Here is a 22,637-nt window from a genome sequence, read left to right on the forward strand (position 1 = left end):
AAGTTCATGTGTTTTTTTCTCTAACGGCATACTGTATTGGATAACCTACATAACACACAATATAAGCTGTGATATATCTCAAGGTAGGTCAGCCTTCATGCTATTTATTGATCATTTTGGTGTTGATCCACAACTAACCTTTTATCAACAACCCTTGGTTACCCCATTTTATACTTCTTTATTTACACTTTTCCCTTTAGGTCAAGCAGTGATTATTATGACCTATTATGACCCTTGTTTTATCTGACATGAGATCACTCCTCCCAAAGGCTGGTGATCACCCTTACGTCAAGCTTTTTTTTGCAGTCTTAAGAGTGAAGGGTTCTTTAAGGCCATGTCAGGGCTTTGTTAATAGTTTATGTACATATTTTATGCCCGAGGCCTAAATTAATTTGTTTTCTTCTCTTAAAGTTCCTTCTGGACCAACATTCATTTATCCAACAACAAAAAAGAATATTTATCGAGTATAAGCTAATCATTTCTTTATTGGTTTTCATATAATCTTTCAGTAAAATTGCTTGAATGAACAAATGTTATTTGCTTATTCTTTCTATTGATAGCTTTTGTTCACTGTTGGATATAATTTTTTTAAACAATATTTCCAGATGTACTGTGTAATATCATTAATTTGACCTACATTGATCTACCCTAACACAAAACACACAACTTGGTCTAGGGTGAACCTTATGTGTAGTTTTTATAATCCAATACACAGAGCACTTTGGGGTTTGTCACAGAGGGTTTGTCATTAAAAAAAAGTTCTGAATTTTCCATGAAAAGGTTTATTTTGTTGACGTGGTATCGCATGGGGCCAAATGTGGAAAACTATCCTGTATCTTTGTATCTATAATTAAGATAAATCATCTGACTATGAAGTGATGTGAGCAACTTTGGCCATGCCACACCCAGCACTTAACGATCAACAGGTCAAAGTAACTCCTTTTGCTGAAGGGACATTCCTCCATAACCTTCTTATCCGCACGACAGGTGTTCACCAGCCAAGTTTTTTCACATGACAACTGTGCATTTATTTACCATGGACACCACCAAATGAGACCACTTACAGCTATAAAACACAACACAGGTGCCCTCCTACAACTTTTTTGTTTTTTTTGAAGAACTACAAAATTCTAAAATTTTACACATTTTATTTTTTTTATTATGCATACAAAGATTAATGTATCATATTTATAGTTTATTTACTTATTCAAAATAGTTAATAGTCTTATTGGTTTAAAACACAGTACAAAACATTTCACACATACAGTTCAAGCAACATTTCAAGTGTAGACTAAAAAGTTACATAATCAATAATTAGTGAGAGCTTTAAAACAGCTGCATATCCTGGAAGCATATGCTTCTCCTCAATCATGATGACAATTTCTATTATAACTGAAAAGCAATTAAAATACTGTGCTTCATTTGCTATTTCTTATGTAGTAAAATTTCATGTTTTTTGTGACTTTGCTGAGAGTATAGTGATGTAAACGTTTGGTTTCTGTAGTTTAACGTCCACATTGCATGTTCCACCTCTGCTATCAGCACACTTTTTAGTATTCTTCTTTAATAGCCGTAGATAACGTGTCTGTCAACAAGCTGCCGCTGGTGCTCGCAACTATAGCAGTGTTCACATGGATATCAACGGCTGGTGGAGTGGCTGTAGTGGTGGAGGCCTGCTGTGACTGCTGGATCTTCTTCCTGTTCAGCTTCCTCTCTTTGGCACGTCTGTTCTGAAACCAGATCTTTACCTATTCAGCATAAAATAATCAAGAGGAACAGAAATGAGTAGTGCAGACATAGAAAGGTACAAGGTGATAAATTAGTATAAATGTTCTATCACTAAGAACTAGTCAATATATATTTTCCAGTACTTTATTACACTTGCTTTATTAATACATATTTCAGATAAACTCATTAAATATTATTAATAATATATTATTATGTAAAATAAAAAAACGACATCTCTGGGTTTGTGTCTATAATCACATTAAAAATCACATACATCACATACATATTCCTACAGTCAAATAACACAAAAATAAGTCATGACATAATTAATATAAAAAGAAGGCATGTCTCAGAACTCCTAGTTAAAATCAATCAAACCAAAAAGTAGGCCAGATATAATAGTGACATTTTTTTAATTGTGAAATATTAATGATAAATTCATTCTGAATTTGTTCCAATAAAATTTCTAAAAGTGAAAGGAAAACAAAAATAATTCATAAACTAAGATATAAAAAATTTAAGAAAAGGTGGGCCTTTAAATCCCCAAATTAATATACAATAAAAAATGTAAAATTATAATTAAAATAACTAAAAAATTTTTTAATTGTGATAGTTCATGGCATGTTAGCTAAATTAGATTTATCTCAAAAATTAAAAAAGCAAAGCAAATCGGCCTCAGATAACCAGCATAAAAAAAATAAAATGTCTTAATCAAACTTAATTTGCTGTAAACATTTTAAGATTACCGAAACATATTCAGTTCTGCAGCAAACCTGTCTACCAGTTTGAATGTTAGGAAATACACTGTTACGGCTACAACTTAGTTAATTATTCAATTCAATTATTTTCCTAAAAAAATTTTTTTTACTTGCATATATCTTTTTTACCTGCCGTTCGGAAAGATTGAGAGTAACGGCAAGCTCAGCCTTCCGCCTGATTGTGATGTAGCGGCTGAAATGAAATTCCTTCTCGAGCTCCAGACGCTGGTGGTCACTGTATACCACCCTGTACTTGTCCTTTGTCCTCGTTTTCCCTCCTGCATTAGGAGAATAAACATTACAGTTAGAGGAATATCACACCTTTTAAGTATTTGAATAGGTTCTGATGAGTACATTTCTGTCAGTTATTTTTTATATTTTGGAGGGTAAGAGTGCATGAGTGTAAGCTACATGACTACACATATAATATTTTTATTTTAAATGAATGCACTATTTATTCAGTATTATATAATCAGATTCCAGGGCTGATCTAGAGATGAGCAATGACACCTAAATATATTAGAGATGAGGCCTAATACTAATAAATACATTTTATATTTATCAAGAAACATTCTATTTCTATTCTATGAAAGATTTTTTTTCTTATCATGCTAGCTAATGTTCAGTTTAAGGAATGAAGCTTGAGGAATGAAGCTTTTATTAATGTATGACTCAATAACCAAAATACGTGTACGATTGGTAATGTAGAGAAATGTAAGAGTTTATACATTTTACTTTAATTCAATTGAATCTAATGCAACATTTACCAGAGTATTTATTAAGATTAGTATTTTAAATAAATATTGCAAGTAATTTTGCTTGTCTTTGACCAATTTAGGTACTTTTAAACATTTTGATGTGAAAAATATTTACTTGGTAAATAACACAACCTAAGTTCTAGAAATAAACGACTAAAAGAGCATGAACTACTTTACATGCCTTGATGTATCAGTTTCCCATCATGGACATCACATTGTGCATTAATATTTGCTTATGACACAGAGTTATACCACAGCACACAAAAACGTCTCTGTGTGTCCCTGGAAGAACAAGGCTCTGTGCAACAATTATTAACTACTTCATTTTGATTAAAAATTAATCAAACACTGAGAGTCCTATGTATTTTAATGTGTAAATAAAGTGCAAATTTATTTGTCATATTGTATTTATAAATGACTGTACCAGAAGACAATAGCTTGCTTTTTGTCTTCAACGATGGGTCCAAATTAAATCATTTATCTTTATGAACTGGATTAGATGAACTGGATTTTGTAACAAATAAAGGATTTAAGGCAAACAATGCTCAATATGATATAATAATTGAATGTAATCCAATGTCACTGGAATTCAATTTATTTGGACTAAAGTTGAAATTATTAAACATTTTGTTGTTTAATAATAAAACATATTAATAATAACAACCCCCCCCCCCCCCCAGTGTTCTGCCCTTACAAAGTCTACCAAAAATTCTTTAAAGTTTATTTTTGAATGTAATATCTCAATGTATATAATGCATACCCTACATATACGTTGTATTATAAATCTTTTACAGGGTCCACAAACACCAGGCTAGATTTTGTGGTAAATCTTATCAAATCTTGTTTGCACTGTGGCAAAAACAGGCCAAAAACAAATATATACACCCAGTTCTTAAGCTGCTTTAATCACTAATGGAATTGATCTTGAATGTGTGGTGACGAGACACTGAGCTGATGATATATTGATATAAGTCTAACCTGTTAGATAAAACATGCTATTACCGGCATGTTAACCCTGGCACCTTAGCACATTGAGCAAGCAAACGTGTACTATACGCAGGCTTCGACACTTGTATAAGTATTATATAAACACATCTGTAGTGTGAGTGATAGTTATTCTTAGACATATTGAGATAACTATAAACGGCTTGGACGAATTCAATTTTGCCAAAAAAAGAATGACTGTTTGTTCTGTTTGTGACTAAGCATTCAAATTCCAGATCAGAAATATTAATTTTGACTTTATCTGAATGTGGATTGCATAATTATTTTACTTGTTTCCTAATGTAGTCTAAGTTTCCACTTTCATGCTCCCAGGTAGTTGACTGTAGTTATGTTCGGGATCTCTCTTTCTTTTACTTTTTCTCACACACACACACACACACACACACACACACACACACACACACACACACACACACACACACACACACACACACACACACACACACACACACACACACACACAGAGTTTAACTATTTCTCTCTTGGACACACGCACACACCTACACACATGCACCCCTGTCCGTGTTATCAGTGTTCATGGGTTCCTCCTGAAGTGGACACAGCAGGGTGCGGCCTGCATGTCATCAGACAGCCTGGCTTCTGCTGTTAGCTTTTCAGAAAATCTTTCACCAGGAGACAGGCTGCTGCGTTCAAGGACGCCTTGCGCTTTGACCCAGTGATGGATAATACACTAATGTTGGGCAACACTGCACCACCTTTGGACATGAAACTTCACTGTAGTGTGAATTCATCTTTCGCCATACACTATGAGGAAACACTGACTCACTGTCCCTCACTAACCGAATCCAACTGATCATATATCATATATACATAATATCATATAAGCACATAGTATGTATAAATAAATTATATTTCTTGCTAATTATTATTATTATTATTATTATCATTATTATTATTATTATTATTATTATTATTATTTTCATTATTATTATTATTATTATTATTATTATTATTATTATTATTATTACTATATAAAGGTCTCAAGCGGATGGTGGAACTGCGACCCAGTACAATAGATGTAATGATTTTTGAGAATACATATTAATGTGTACAAGTAATGTGTTTTTTTTTTTTTTTTATGATTCCTTTCAACACTCCAGCACTGTTTCTGATTCTTTGATATACAGAATTGTAGAAACCCCAAATCACATCTGTTTTAAAGCTCACTAACTTTTACTTGCGCTTCAACTTCAGCAGTTAACATAGTGTAATTGTACTTCTTATCAACCCTAATATTGTAATATTGTGATATTGTAATATTGCATGATGGTTACAGCAACGAATCTGGGATGGCAGTATGTTTCTCCTAGCAAGTGTAGTACTTTCTGACTACCAACTGCAAACAGTCATGAGTTAAAAAAGGAGCTTGGTGGAGATACACACTGAAATGAGGCTAAGCAATGAAATGATATGTAGTAAAACTAGGAAGTGTTCTATTTGGTGAGCACACATATCTGATGTGTTTTAGATACATCAACTACGAACTGTAAATCAAAAGTCTATTCCTATTTTATACAGTTACAGACTTTATAAAACAGCTTTGCTCCTGTTGTTGGGATTCACTTAGGATTAACTTAATAGTTCTCAGGAATTCAGGTTCTTGTTAACAACAGAATACCTATTAGTTTTTCCTAATATACAGCCCTCCACAATAAATGTGCATTTAGATTATGTATAAAGCATGCTCAGAGTGGTGGAATAGGGGGAGTTCAAACGAGTTGGAAGTCCAAAGCTTCAGTGGAGCTCATGGAACATTGCATTCAGGTCATATGAGGTAAAGTAAGAAGTTGGGTATAAATCTCAGGATATTTCACCTCAACCAGGACTTTTTGGAGGTGAGAAATCACATAGTTGAGAACTGAGAGCAATTAATTATTCATAACTAGTATGTTACAATGCACCTAACCCATATATATATATATATATATATATATATATATATATATATATATATATATATATATATATATATATATATATATATGGCTAGAGTCACAGTATGCAATTAGTATGCATATTTAAAAAACTTTAGTAAACACTGCTTGTTACCCTTTTTCAATCTACAGAAATATTTAACTATTATTTTGCAGGTAGCCTAATGGCTCATTAACACAATCTGTGGCTCATGGATAGAGTAAAATAGTGCATGTCAATAAAATGATAAAATACAGTAGTAAAGCTTCTAGTTGTGAGGTTAATTGGTAACACTTGCTATATGAGGTCTCAAACCTCATATACTACTCAAAAGATAACCCCATAACAGGCGTTATAAAATAGTCTATATGGACACTTAAGGTCATAGAGACACACTCCAGTAGCCTCTAATAAATAAATAAATTCATAAACAAAGTAATTAGGTTAAATAAACACAAATGTAAATACTACACTTTAATGACAATTTTAAATAATTGTATAGTAATTAAATTAGCCATGTCCGAATGTGACGACACCTGCAAGTAAATCTTGTACATGATGTTGCAAACAAACAAAAATCTTTTAAAAGGAAATGCAATATTATTAGTCGTTTTTATTATTATTAGAGTTATTAGAGTTTTTAAGGGGCTTCTGATGAAAACGTACATGATATGAGAGGACCGCTTTCTTATTACCTCATAAACTCTGAGCCCGTATTCCACACTGATAAGGTTGTAGAAAGCCTCTAATAATGTGTAAATTATGTGCTACATGAAACCTCAGGATACAAATTATTACCTGAGTGTTTTAAATCACATATTTTTCTGTTGAAATTAACTTATCTCGTTATTTTTCATTATAGTGAAAAAAAGATGAATGTGAGCTTCCTTACAACAGCCAAAGAAAAGGTTTTTAGAACATTTCCTTTTATAACAAATATAATTCACTATGAAATTTTATGAAATATAAATAGCTTCTAATAGCCTTAGTCAAATAAGGAAAAAAATTCTCAAAGGTTGTTCCTAGATTAATCTTAGGTTTCTTATTTATTTATATTACTTTTGCAATAAGTGCAAAATTATTGCAATATGATAAGCAAGTGTACTTTTGCTTTTATCCTTTGACCCGACTTAAGAAGCCCAAAATATTAGTGTGAGGGGGTCAATGGAAATTTGAATCTGCTTGAAATATATCTATTGTGTGTGTGTGTGTGTGTGTGTGTGTGTGTGTGTGTGTGTGTGTGTGTGTGTGTGTGTGTGTGTGTGTGTGTTATTAAAATGTTTTTGCAAATAAACTTTTAAATTGTTTTAAAGTTTCATAAATATTTCTAACAATTTTACAGCGCGTGGAGAACTCGCCTGTGCTTGGAACCGTCCCTGTGCGTCTCGCCCACTCGGTCTGGTCCCTCTCGGACACAGGGGACAGCTGAGGGGGCCCGGGGACACCCTGTGCGCTGCGCTGCTCCTGCGGCGCCACCAGGCCGCTGACGTTCCCCGCGTTCACCTGCCCGAGGCTCGTAAAGGGCGCGTGAGTGGCGCCGTGCGCGTACAGTGGCCACTCGTCGTGCGCAGGCGCGTACACGGGATTCCACGCGCCGCCGCTCTGGGCTCCGTGATGGTGCTCGTTCCCCACGGCCGAGACGTGATGGTAGCCGGCATAGTCCGAGTAGGGCGGCGACGGGTACACGTTCTGGTGGCCGTAGCCGATGTTGACGTGACGCGTGGGGTTGCTGTACATCGCGCCGCCGTCCCTGTCCAACAGGTAGCTCACGGACATCCTGGCGAGCTGACTGCCTGGTGCATAATGGACCCGGAGCCTGCTGTCAGCCGCCGCGGGGCAAAGGCGAGTTTTACTTTAACTAAACCCTCACCTTCCTGGTAATGCTCACCTGTCGGCCACACGGCGGATGACGTAGTGTTTGCTAAGTACCTGGAGGGGTGTGTGTGTGGGGGGGTGCTTAGTGTGCCTTATACTACAGTAGCGTATGATTTTACAGCCCTAGCACAGGGACCAACACCTCCGTCCACATGAGAGGGGGTTTTATTGGTGGGTGGTGCTCGACAGGACAATGACCAAAGATCACATAGATCTTCTTACAGGAGTAGATTTTCCTGTTGATTATTCTTTCCGTAGAAATATAGGCATAAAAAAAGAACTTGTTTAGAAAGTGGATGCACACTTTCAGTTAAAAACTTCAGTTCTATTACCGCAAGATGAACTAATAGAATAGAACAGAATAGAATAGAATAGAATAGAATGTTCCTAACATTTTATTATACAGGTTTTTGCTCAATGATCAATTAAATTCAAATCAGCTCTATTGTTATCTATTCTTTTTTTTTTCAACAATAAGAACAACAATAATAATAATAATAATAATAATAATAATAATAATAATAATAACAATAATAATAATAACAATAATTATTGTTATTATTATTGTTGTAATTATTATTATTATTATTATTATTATTATTATTATAGTAATAATATTAAGCATAAGAAGAAAAAGACAATTTTATTTCAGTTCAAATTTCATTGTATGTACCTTACTGTAACCTATAATTTGCACACTGATTTGTACAGTTGTAGACAATGATTAGTACATAGGCACTGTTTAGTATAGTAAAATACACTGATTAGTACAGTAGTATGCACTGATTAGTGCATTAGTAGGCACTGATAGATAGAGCAGTATGCACTCTTTAGTAGAGTAATGGGCACTGTTTAGTACCGTAATGGGCACCGATTAGTACAGTAGTGGGCACTGATTAGTACAGTAGTATACACTGTTTAGTACAGTAATGGGCACTGTTTAGTACAGTAATGGGCACTGATTAGTACAGTAGTGGGCACTGATTAGTACAGTAGTATACACTGTTTAGTACAGTAATGAGCACTGTTTAGTACAGTAATGGGCACTGATTAGTACAGTAGTGGGCACTGATTAGTACAGTAATGGTCACTGATTAGTACAGTAGTATACACTGTTAAGTACAATAATGGGCACTGTTTAGTACTCTAGTGGGCACTGATTAGTACAGTAGTATACACTGTTTAGTACAGTAGTGGGCACTGATTAGTACAGTCGTATACACTGTTTAGTACAGTAATGGTCGCTGATTAGTACAGTAATGGTTACTGATTAGTACAGTAGTATACACTGTTTAGTACAATAATGGGCACTGTTTAGTACAGTAGTAGACACTGATTAGTATAGTAATGGGCAATGATTAGTACAGTATTGGGCACTGATTAGTACAGTAATGGTTACTGATTAGTACAGTAGTATACACTGTTTAGTACAATAATGGGCACTGTTTAGTACAGTAGTAGACACTGATTAGTATAGTAATGGGCACTGATTAGTACAGTATTGGGCACTGATTAGTACAGTAGTATACACTGTTTAGTACAATAATGGGCACTGTTTAGTACAGTAGTAGACACTGATTAGTATAGTAATGGACACTGTTAAGTACAGTAGTGGGCACTGGTTAGCACAGTAGTATACACTGATTAGTACAGTAGTGGGCACTGATTAGTACAGTAGTGGGCACTGATTAGTACAGTAGTATACACTGATTAGTACAGTAGTATACACTGATTAGTACAGTAGTGGGCACTGATTAGTACAGTAGTAGGCAGTGCGCATGGGAAAGCCTCAGTTGGTGAAGTTTCACACAGAAACCGCGCCGCTCGCTGACGTGTGTCCGCCCTTTTGTCTTTTATTTCCAGTTCCTAACACTTCAAAGACTTTCCTCAGACATGGCGGTGGGCTGACAGGCCGGAGTTGAGAGGAGGGGTCGGCCATGTCACATTCTTTGTGACGCCAGTTATTTACATCGGAAAGCGCGCGCGCATATCAAAGGCCGCGCAACAAGGACATCAAAGCCGGAGTAATAAAATCTTACAAATTGGGTCGGTGCGCTTTTCACACACGTGAAGCATGAAACCCTGTATGCTAATGCTGTTTTCACCGAGGCTTTCCTCTCTCTCTCTCTCTCTCTCTCTCTCTCTCTCTCTCTCTCTCTCTCTCTCTCTCTCTCTCACACACACACACACACACACACACACACTCTCTCAATTTCAATTTAAATAGCATAAATGTTTACATACAATATTGCCAGTAGAAAAGAAATGAGAAAAAATACAATAATAATATTCATAAAACACAAGATGTAAATAATGAAGTAAAATGAGATATAATGAGATGAGAAAGTTGAAGATAAAAAAGTATAAATAATAACAACAACAACCAAAATAATAATAATAATAATAATAATAATAATAATAACGTACAATAAATTAGAATATAGTAAATAGTTAAAACTATAATATTATCATCTTCATTATCCTTATCATCATTGCCATAATAATAATAATCATTTTCATTTTTATCATAATAATATTACATTACAGTACATACATTAGACAAAAAGTGCATACATTACACAGTACACATTATACACTGAGAAACGGCAGCACCATGAAGATTATTATTATTATTATTATTATTATTATTATTATTATTATTATTATTATTATTATTATTATTATTATTATTATTATTATTATTATTATTTTTTTTTTTTTGCAAGAGCTGAGCAAGAACTGTGCAGAAAATGTGCTTAGATGTATTAGATGCAGAAAGAGCCTGGAAATCAAGTTCTGGATTATGGACCAAAGTTGTGGTTTGAGATAAATGTACATTTGGTTGAAACTTGCAATAGAAGTTTGACAGACACCTTCTCCTTCTGTGTGTTTTCTTTATTTTTTTATTATTTTCAAAATAATACATTAATACTAAAGACATCCAAACTATGTAAGAACATTATGTAAATTATGACAAAATAACAAAAAACATGTTAAACTGCCCATAATGTGTTTTATATTTTAGAAAGCCTGAAGTAGCTACACTGTATAACTTTCATGACAGCTTTGCAAACTCATGGCATTCTCTTATCAGATTTACGAGATAGTCACCTAAAATGGTTTTCAATTCACAGGTGTGCCTTGTCAAAAATTTCATTTGCTACATTTTTTTGTGTTCTTAATATGCTTTAGACCTGTCTTGCGCAGAGGTGAGTGAGGGTGAGTACAGAGGTGATAGTCATTATAGTGCTACTACAGCTACTGTACAAATCCATATTACGGCAACAAACACTCAAATAGGTAAAGAGAAAACGCAGTCATCACTTTAAGAAATGAAGGTCATTCAATCAGAAAAATATCAAGAACTTTATCCCCAAGTGCAGTCACAAAAGCCATCAAACACTTAGATAAGTCAGGAGCAAAAAAAAAAAAACATTCGAAAGAACAACATGCAGAAAAGACTTGCTTGGGCCAAGAAACATGAGGAATGGACATTAGATAAGTGGCAAACTGTCCTTTGGTATGATTTTTTCAAATTTGACATTTCTAGTTTCTATAACAATTGTAACGGACTGTTCCTGAATGCGTGGTTCCCACTGTGAAGCATGGGGGAGGAGGTGTGATGTGTGGGGGAGCCTTGCTGATAACACCATTTTGTCAAAATTGAGGGCACACTTTACCAGCATGGTTACCACAGCATTTTGCAGAAACATAATTTGTCTTCGAACAGGACAATGACCCCAAACACCCCTCTTGTTTATGTAAGAGCTATTTATCTGAGAAATATAGTAATGGATTGCTCCATCAGATGACCTTCACAATCACCCCATCTATATCCAGTTCTAATGATTTTAGATAAGATAGACCAGATAGAGAAGGAAACGTAGGAGAAAGTGTGTCTGAACCTCTGGTACTGTATATAGTCCAAGCATATGAAAGATGAAAACAGCTGCAGAAGTATGTTCCAACAGACTAAGTGTAATCAACAGCAAATGATTCAAAGAAAGAAGAAGAACAACACACACACACACACACACACACACACACACACACACACACAGAAACTGCACACATGTACATGCAGCAGCATTTAACTATCGCTAAGTGGTCATTTGTATTGTAATTAGTCAATTTATTTTCACAACAGTGCACATAAACACTTGTTAAGGAAATAGCAGCCTTGAAATCATGAAATCAGCCACATGCAAGTCGCACTTTGGCCCCTAGTTGGCAGCAGACACCTAACAATTTTAAGTATTTGAACTATTTGTGGTTTAAATATTGTCCAATACGATAAACACAAATAAGTCCACATAGTTGTAGTAAAGACACATGCAGGATGGGTGTGATAATTTTTCCTCTTCTTCTTGACATTTTAAAGAGATATGAATATAAAAAAGGGGCTGAGTGGAGCTGCATATTTCTCTAATAAAGAGGCACAGGAATCATCCAAGACCTGACATTGCATAAAATACAAATGCAATTAATCAAATAATAATTAATTCTGTTAATAATTGAATAAATCAGTCAATTCATTAATTAATTTATCCTCAGTAACTTCAGCTTCATCCTAGCCAGGGTTGCAGTAGAACAGAATGTGATTCAGCATGAAAAACAAAAAAGGTGTTTCACTGGGACCATCACTGGATGAAGTGTCTATTAACTGGACAGACAGGAAGAAAGAAACACAAATAGAGTAAGAAAAACACTGGAGAGAAACACTGTGTAGAAAGGAAATTTAGTTTATAATGTTTCCAATAATTTCTTACTAACAGTAGGGTGTGTGTATATATGGTAAAAGAGTGTGTTTGTGGGATTGGACTTTGCTGATACTAAAATGCTCCACTGAATAAGTGCATACAGTGAGAAATTCAAGCACAACACACACATACATAGATAGATAGAGAGCGAGAGAGGAGAAGGAGGAGGAGTCTGACTTGAAATGGAAACCTGATGGAAAACACTGACACGTGAAAAACGCATTACTTCCCCGAGCCTTGACTCTGGAAATGAGAGTCTGCGGTCTGTTTTAAGTTAAAAGCCTGAACGTTTCCGACTTCTGCAAATGGAGTGTGGCGATGGAACTGTTCTTTTTAAGATACAAATTGCCATGTCAATTAAACTGGACTGATTAGGATTTATTCTTTATTATCAGTGCAGCTGACCTGTGATGTAACTGTAGTAAATGTCTGTCAAGTCAAATGTCTTGAAAAATTGAGGGGAAAACAAAAAACTAATTTATTACGAATAATAAACTATAAAAACACATTTATTCCAATAACATGCATCAGAATTTTTTATTGAGGATATCACTGCATATTGCTCCATTCAGGTTTCCCTCTAACCCTGACCAGTTGCCAAGTCCCTGCTGCAGAAAACAACCCCACAACATGATGCTGCCACTTTCATGCTTCTCTTTTGGAATGGTTTTGTGCAGTTGATGAGTATTCCCTTATTTCCCCTTAGACTTAACGTTTAAAACCAAGTCAACCTTGGTTTCACCTGAGCAAATAATTTTGTTCCACACAGTCTGAGAGCCCTTCAGGCTCGCACGTGGGCTTCCATGGGTTTTGCACTGAGGAGAGGCTTTAATCTAGCCACTCTGCCATAAAGCCCAGATCAGTGGAGGTCTGCAGTGAAGGTTGTCCTTTTGGAACAATGTCCCACTGCACACAGGATCCCCAGAGTTCAGTCAGAGTGACCATTGGGTTCTTGGTCATCTTTTATTACTAAGGCCCTTCTTCCCTGATTGCTCAGTTTGACCAGGTGACCAGCTTGTGGAAAAGATCTGTTTGTGCCACACTTTCATTTGAGAATTATGGAGGCCACTGTGCTCTTGGGAATCTTCAGTGCAGCAAACATTTTTTTTGTAGCCTTCCTCAGATCTGAGCCTTGCAACAATCCTCTCTCTTTTCCACAGATGGAGTCTCTGCAATGATTAAGAGAATTTAACGCCATATGATCTAAGTGTTGTTGAAAAGGGTCTAAAAATTTATGCATGTGTAGTATTTAAGTTTTTTAAGTGAAAAAAATGTACAGACAATTTTAGAATTTGTCTTTTACTTCGATAGATAGATAGATAGATAGATAGATAGATAGATAGATAGATAGATAGATAGATAGATAGATAGATAGATAGATAGATAGATAGATAGATAGACAGACAGACAGACAGACAGACAGACAGACAGACAGACAGACAGATAGATAGATAGATAGATAGATAGATAGATAGATAGATAGATAGATAGATAGATAGATAGATAGATATGTATAATTTAAAAACATTCATTATATAATGTCACAATTAAATTTTATTCTAATGCATACATTCTTTTTTATTTCATTTCTTTATAAATTTTTGTTAGTTATAAAAAACAAAACAAAAAACTAAAGCTTTACAGATATTTGTATTTTTTTCTGTAATTGTTGTTGTTTAAAAAAAAAAAACGTTTTAACTACAATTTACAAATTTAACTCCACTTTAATCATGCCTGTATCGGACCCTATATTAATGGAATTGCAAATAAATGTTGATTGCAATGTTTTGTAAAATACCCAAAAGTGAAAATTTGAACACACACTGAATGATTTCAAAAACATTTTATATATATAAAAAATAAATGCTATCATAATTGTGGAATAAATTCTATTTTAAATAACATATATAATACTTTGTTATAAAGTGTGAAGTTTTTTATGTTTTATTAGAACTATTATTGCCACAAATAAAATTATTATAGAATTCAGAATTCAATAAAAAATGTAATATTTTAGTTACATTTTTTATTGTTTTTTTTTTTTTTAAAGCTCCTAATGGAACTCTAAATAAATGTTTTATTACAGCCAGGTGCACTTGGAGGGTGAAGCCTATAGACACATAACTCATAGACCATGCTAGTATTAACAGTAACACATACACGTGTTATGTGTTTAACAATGTATAGGTGAATATGAATAATTGACCACATTTTCAAAGTGCGAAGTAAGCAGGTCAGTGAGCACAAGATGCACAGAAGAAAAAAATAAACCAGTTGCAAATTCAGGAAACTACTTTTAGCCAGTTGGGGGCATTGTGTTATTCCAGCATGACTATTTAACTGAGTGTATGTGAAAAAACGTATGGGCAAGGAAGATTGTGCAGGCTAAAGACTAATAAATGTAAACACAAATTATATAATTGGTCATTAGAATTGAATACAACTATGGATATGCCAACATTTTAGGTTTTTAAAATGATTACAAAAATTGAAAAAGAGAAAACATTTTTTGTTTATTTTATTTAAAAAAAAATTCAAAAAGAAAATAAGATTTCTGTATTTTTGCTGTTGTTATGATAATGTTCTCTCCTGTTGTCCTGTTTCTCTGTATCCTGTTTTTTTTTCCGTCTGTGCTCTGTGTGATTGTTTATACGTCTCTCTCTCTCTCTTTCTCTCTCTCTCTCTCTCTTACACAGACACTTTTCATCACATTTTTCACCAACGTTTCCTGTTTCAGACATCAACATTACAGCATGTTCTCCATCCTGTCTCCACAGACTGGCCCGTCCCTGCCAGCGGTTCCAGACCGCTACAAAAATAATGAATTTAACTGCATAGAGTATAAAAATGCTGTATTTTTCCATGCCATAGTCTGTTTTGGAAACCAAAGCTCCTCACCTCATGTGACCAGACTTTCAATTATAGGAGAAGTAGTTTCACCGATTGTTAGTTCTGCGGGAAATGGATTTACCTGAGCTGCTTCATGAGCAGTGCAGCAGCTTCAGTCATGCCACATGATAGCTGTGCAGAGGTATAGATTCATAGTGCGTGTATTTTCCACATCTGCTCATGCGATCCAAACCACAAATGCTTTAAAAAGAACTCATGGAGCAGAAAGTTGTGCCCTATAAAAAGGCACATTCCCTTCTTTTGACAGTAAATGTGCATTTGGAGGTTGGATCTTTTTAGAAGCGTGTGCTAATGCTCATCAAGATTGCATTAGGTGTATCAGAGGGCTCGGTCTGTGAGAGCATAAACCGTGAACAAGGCTTTTAGTCACATTTGTAAATAGACGTTGGTAAACAAGGCTAATGCTTATGCATCCACTAATGAGTTTTCTTATGAGCTGTTGTTGTGGTTATGGGTGCAGTTCAGAAGCACTCAACAGAAACACAATAAGTGTTCAGAATCAGAAACTATTTATATTGAAAAAAAAATGGTTGCACATTTACATACAGCAAGCTCTTTATGCATGCTTATACAGACACTCAAAGTAGTAGTGTGTTGATTGTCAATGAGTTGACTCTTTGAATCAGCTCTTGAAAGTTGGGAGTCCTATTGTGTATTTCTATATAATGTGAAAATGTGTATTTAAAAGATTTTCTGTATGAGCATATTGTGAATAGGAGTCCTGGAATAAGCACAGGGCAGTTTTTATGATTACAGCATTTTATGATTATCCACTAAAGTAATAATATGATCTAATAAAGGGTATAAACTGTTTTCGGACAAAGAAAATCTGTAGGAACCCAGCACAAATGATTAAGCTACAAGTACAAGTAGCACAATGGGATGAACCAGACAAGTATGGTTCTTGAGAGTGGCCACAGCAATAAATCTGTGGCAGGGTAACGATCACTGTTGTTAATAGCACTGACTTATAAAATATCTGGAATTATAATATCTAATACACAAACACACACACACACACAGACACACACACACACACACACACACACACACACACACACACACACACACACACACACACACACACACACACACACACACCGTTCTGTCAAGTACTTCTCTGCAAAGTTATTGATGTTCAGTAGTTAGGGCCTAAGGCGAGAGACAGAGTGGGTTTTATTTTTATTTTTAATTTAAGTTCATAGTAAATATTTTGCAGAGATTATTTTTTTTTCAATTTCCATAAAGGATAACAGGAACAAAAAAACCCACAAATAATTATGTTAAACTTTTTTTTAGACTTTATTAAGATATAGAGTATATAATGTATAAGGTATATAAGGTACAGATTGATAAGTAGTTTTGTTGTCTATAAACCCCGAATCAGAATATACACTGAGAATCCCCCAAAAAAGTCAACACCTAGATTTAACTAAGCAAATATGTAAGCGCCTGTATTTGGATAATTACTCCATGGCTGATTATATTTTAGCTGGCAACAAGTTATTCAACCCTAACTGATGCAGTGAGTAGCAGTAGTAGTAGTTCTCATTTATTAAACATGTCCGAAGACACATCCTGCAGTCGTGGAAAAGATGTTAATCTGTTTTAGAAGGGTCAAATTATTGGCATGCATTAAGCAAAGAAAACATCTAAGGAGATTCCTGAAACTACTGAAGTTGGATTGAGAACTGTCTAACGCATTATTAAAAACTGGAGGAATAGTGGGGAACCATCATCTTCAAAGAAGAAATGTGGTCGAAAAAATCTTGAATGATCGTGATCGGCAATCAGTTAAACGTTTGGTGAAATCAAATTGTAAAAAACCAACAGTAGACGTCACGGCTATGTTTATAAGTGAAAGTAAGAGCATTTCCACACGTAAAATGCAAAAGGAATTTAAGGGATTGGGAATAAACAGCTGTGTAGCCTTATAAAAAAGCCTTAAAAAAACACCTATCAGCGAGGTTAATCAGAAAAAAAAAAGGCTTCAATTTGCTAGGGAGCATAATGATTGCACTCTGGAAGAAGTGATAGAAGGTAGAGGGTCTGATGAGTCCAGTACCCTGTTCCAGAGTGATGGGTGCATCAGGCTAAGAAGAGAGGTGGATGAACTGATGCACCCATCATGCTTAGTGCCTACAGTACAAGCCTGTGGGAACAATGCTATCATCTGGGGTTGCTGCAGTTGGTCAGGTCTCGGTTCAGCAACATTATGTGCCCAAAGAATAAGATCAGCTGACTACATGAATATACTGAATGACCAGGTTATTCCATCAATGGAATTGTGAATTGTGAGTGGTTTAAGGAACATGAGACAACATTCTCACACATGGATTGGCCACCACAGAGTCTAGACCTTAACCCCATTGAGAATCTTTGGGATGTGCTGGAGAAGACTGTGCAGTGGTCCAACTCTTTGATCATCAATACAAAATCTTTGTGAAAAATGACTGCAACTCTGAATAGGAATTATTGTTGTGACATTGCAGAAGCTTATCGAAACGATGCCATAGGAAATGCACGCCGTAATCGAAGCTAAAGGCTGTCCAACGAAATATTAGTGTGTGACTTTTTTTATTGGACAGACAGTGTATAAATTGATAAAGACTTCGGAGCACTTTTGTAAGTAGTGGCCGTCTGCCAAATGCCATAAATGTAAATGTAAGCTTGTTGCATAGCCACAGACCAGACTGATTGCCCATGCTGACCCTTGTGTACCACTGAAAGCTCTTAAATTTGGCACTGAGCATCATGCTGATGTCCGAGTGAATTGCTTACCTGGAAAAGAGATGGCACCAAGATGTATTATAGGAAAAAGACTCAACAATGTCTCAACATGAGTCAAATCTGCTTTTCAGGCAAAAGGTGACCTACACATATTAGGCAGATGGTTTTAATGTGCTGGCTGATTGGTGAAGAGTATGGTACAGAGAATTAATTTCTTTGCAAAGCAGGATGCTGGGGTCAGAGATGATATAGCAGCCCTGGAGGAGAGAAGGTTAAGGGCTGTTTATAACAGTGGCAGCTTAATGGTGCTGAGATTGAAAGGATTATATGGCCAGTGCTTAATTAACTAAGTCCTAAAATAAAAAAGTCCCCAAAATAAGAATAAAAAGTGTTTCAAAAAAGCTTTAAAAATCATGCACAATGAGACTTTGGAGTGTTTAAGGTGATATGAAAGACTGAAAGCTGCAGATATTACAGATTTAACATTTCTCACTGATGATTATGATCTCTGACTCAGCCCTTTTGGGTTTTCCCATTTCTCAAGCCAAGAGTGAAAGGCCCTGATCTGGGATTAGGTATGGCAAGCTTGAATAAACACGAGTGACATTTTCAAGATATGTTCCAGATAAGCTCTAGAGATGTCAGTCCTACTGGAGTGGTCACTGAGGTCAGCATATTTCCTGTGTCTCTCTGTTTTATTTTCTGTCTTGTCAGATGATTGATGATAAGTTCTGTCTGTCCCAAACAAACTTGCTTAAAAGTAATAAAGGAGTGTATTTGTGTCCATGTGCCATGCAGTGTGTGCTTTGCCCTCTTAGGCTTATGAAGATAAAAAAATAACGTATGTTCAGTATCTTTGACTATCTACATTCTTCCCTAGTTAAATCATGGATACATGGTTACATGCACGTCATTAAGAGTCTCTCACACACACACACACACACACACACACACACACACACACACACACACACACACACACACACACACACACACACACACTTTTCACTGTTTTTAATCCATTTTTGTTCCACAAAGGAAACAATATATGACTCATCACATTACACCGATGTTTTTGTTAACATTCTTCATTCTAAATACCACAGAGTCAGATTTAGATTCTTGGATTGTCTCCTCTTATCTGTTTCATGGTATTATCATGGTGTTTCCATTAACAATGTTATAGTATCTCTGACAGAAAGTCACACACATGCTAAATCTTCAGAATTAGTTTTAAACACCTTTGAACATGTTTTTGAATACACAAAAGGAAAATTATTATTATTTATTTATATTTAAAAGCAAAATTGTCACATATTTGGGGCGTATCTTTTTTATTTATATTTATTTTCACATTTGACTTTTGTTTTTTAAATAAACAATCCACTTATTTTCCAGATTTTACATGTAATATTTTACAATATTTTTTTTCAATAAATTATTTTTTTCACAAGATTTTTATACATGACTAGTGTATTTTCACATGCAGAGATTTATCTCTATTGTCATCTTTAAAGTTTTGCATGTAGTATTTTAATTTCACATTTTTGTACACGATTTTTTTGCATTGTAATAATTTAAATTAAGGACAAATCATTTTATTGTATAGTTACTTGTGTACTAGTAACTTTATCAAGTTAGCTAGTGGTTGACAACTTTTTTAACAACTTATTTCCATTTAAAGAAAATACCCAGCCATTAGAGTTGCACAAGCCAGTGCACTTATAGTGCCGGTCCCAAGCCCAGATAAATGGGTAGGGTTGCTTTAGGAAGGGCATCCAGCATAAAACATGTGCCAAATCAAACATGCAGGTCACGAATCAGAAATTCATTTCCATTTAAAGAAAATGAGAAACATAACTTACCACATCAAAATTTGAAATGTATACATTTATCACCAATGAACAAAGTCAGAGGTACCAGTGGGAAGAAAAAACTTGCTAAAATGTTATAATGAAAAAAAAAAATTTTAAAAAGTAAAAATAAAATCCACTTCTTACTGACACTGGATAATATAATTATAAATCATTTCCTTTGTATAACTGTATACTATAGAGTCAAACAGATTGTTAAGTTAACTGAGTTAAGAGGAATTTAATTATGTGCTTACATTTTTAGATTTTATACTTAATTTCTGTTATATCCAATAAAGTAATTTGCTGTTAGGTTATGGAGATCTAAATGCAAACTGTTCTTAGAACGGGGTTCAAATTGATATTTATTTTTTTGACTGAGATTGTATAAGTCCTGTTGTGTCTGTGTCATGCCTCTGCGTGGTCAGGACCCCAGACTTTAAGGGACTGCACACTAAACCCCGATCACCACAGCATTGCACATACACTAACAATCAGCCTTTACTCTGTCCTGCAGCTGCATTTTATCTTCAATCAGCCATCGGAGGCAGTGCAAAAGCACAAATCACCGAGCTGTTCTGCAGTATGCTTGCATGTTTGGACTGCGGTAAACAAACAAGCTGCATAGAATGAACTGATGATGAAGGGGTTAAAATGAAAGGGTTAAAATGGTTCAGAGATCCAAGGAGTGTTAATACAATGTGACTGCCCCGTTCTTCTCTAATTACTGCCTGCTCTTTCATGACTGCCCTCGTTTTTTTACTCACACAATTAGAGGAGTGAGCATGCCAGCTCTCTTTCTCTCCCTCTCTTTCGCTCTCTGTCTGTTTTGGCCTCTCCAATAAAGAGAAAAGTCCTTACTCAGCTGCTGGATGCTGTTATGCATTTTCAGGCTGCTGACTTCCTAGGACAAAGAAAAAGAGAGAGTGAAGGAGAGAGTGCAAAAGCAGGACAAGATCCAGGAGTGAAAAAAGAAAATGTGTGTGTGTGTGTGTGTGTGTGTGTGTGTGTGTGGAGGAGTGAATGCTTGCTCTAGTCACTGTATGGCACTTTTCAAACTCCTCATCAAAACATCTCCTTTTCTCCCATCTTTTGCACATTTCTATCAGAGCAAAAGTTTTGCAGGCTGATTTTATTTTGTTATTTATTTTTTCCATTTCAGATTTGTTCTCTTTCTTTTTTCTTCTTTCTTGTAGACTTGCCAGTATCCAAGGAAGGCTCTACTATCTTGCCACTTATGTTTTCAGGAAAAGAAACAAAAATGGACCTCTGTTGCTAAGGAGACCTGTGTGCATGGGTAACTTTCTCTCTCTCTCTCTCTCTCTCTCTCTCTCTCTCTCTCTCTCTCTCTCTCTCTCTCTGCGTGTGTGTGTGTGTGTGTGTGTGTGTGTGTGTGTGTGTGTGTGTGTTTCAAACAGATTAGTTTATTAAGAACAAAATACCGTTTTGGTCAGTATACATTAGATATATTTCCTAAAATAGCTGCATAGCTGCAATAGCATTCATTATATATATATATATATATATATATATATATATATATATATATATATATATATATATATATATATATATATATATATATATATATATGTGTGTGTGTGTGTGTGTGTGTGTGTGTGTGTGTGTGTGTGTGTGTCAGTTTGGTTTGTTTTAGTCCCTCTGTGAAATACGTTAGAGTGTGTAAATGTGTAAACAGTGTAATATACAAGTATCAGTTTCAGAGTTTTAGATCATGGTAGCTTAAGTGTTCGTCTTACTAAATAAACAGATGTCTGGCCCTCCCCTTTCCTCAGGACTCAGGAGTACACACGATAAACACTCACTCCGTCAGCACAGAGCAGAGTTTTAACCCAGCCTCCATGATACAAAGCTCCACATCATTGGAGACCGTTACTCACATGTAAGAAGAGAGACTGGGAGGCAGGGCACTGTAGTGAATCAGAAACACAGCAAGAGAGAGAGAGAAAGAGAACGAGAGCAGTACTGGAAAAGACAGAGAGACCGATAGAGGCAAAGGCATGTCCAGAATCTGACTCACGAACAGGACTCAGAGAACTGAAAAGCTTAAGGTAAGAAATATGAACTTTCCTTTTTTTCCTGCATTTTTTGAATAAGCTGCTCCTTTCCTCTTTGTGTCTCTGAGTGATTTTAATCACAGCATATTGACATGTACATTCTCTATGCAGGCAGCATGTACCCAGAGAGAGAAACAGAGTACATTTTAGCTGCAAAATACATATTTAGATATTAACACTCGAAGGCTTCCTGACTGTTCACTCTGAGCACACTCTTAGATGTGCCCTGAATATTGAAAGAACCTGG

General features: G+C 35.3%; 2 protein-coding genes across 2 annotated transcripts in view; one reads left to right on the forward strand and one right to left on the reverse strand.

Annotated features, from left to right (window-relative positions):
* Positions 1-1,168: 1,168 nt before the first annotated feature.
* On the reverse strand, positions 1,169-8,007 carry cdx1a (caudal type homeobox 1a). Its single transcript, XM_083547249.1, has 3 exons — positions 7,543-8,007; positions 2,616-2,764; positions 1,169-1,748 (listed from the first exon to the last, which is right to left on the reverse strand). Exons 1-3 carry the CDS (start codon positions 7,958-7,960, stop codon positions 1,551-1,553), a joined length of 765 nt encoding a protein of 254 aa, XP_083403375.1. The 5' UTR covers positions 7,961-8,007; the 3' UTR covers positions 1,169-1,550.
* A 14,123-nt stretch (positions 8,008-22,130) lies between these two features.
* pdgfrb (platelet-derived growth factor receptor, beta polypeptide) overlaps positions 22,131-22,637 on the forward strand; it is a 38,269-nt gene continuing 37,762 nt past the window's right edge. The window contains exon 1 of the mRNA XM_083546955.1: positions 22,131-22,384. The gene's annotated coding sequence lies outside the window, so the exon portion shown is untranslated. The remainder of the gene's footprint in view (positions 22,385-22,637) is intronic.

The sequence above is a fragment of the Silurus aristotelis genome (assembly GCF_946808225.1).
Source record: "Silurus aristotelis genome assembly, chromosome: 7".
Lineage (NCBI taxonomy): Eukaryota > Metazoa > Chordata > Actinopteri > Siluriformes > Siluridae > Silurus > Silurus aristotelis.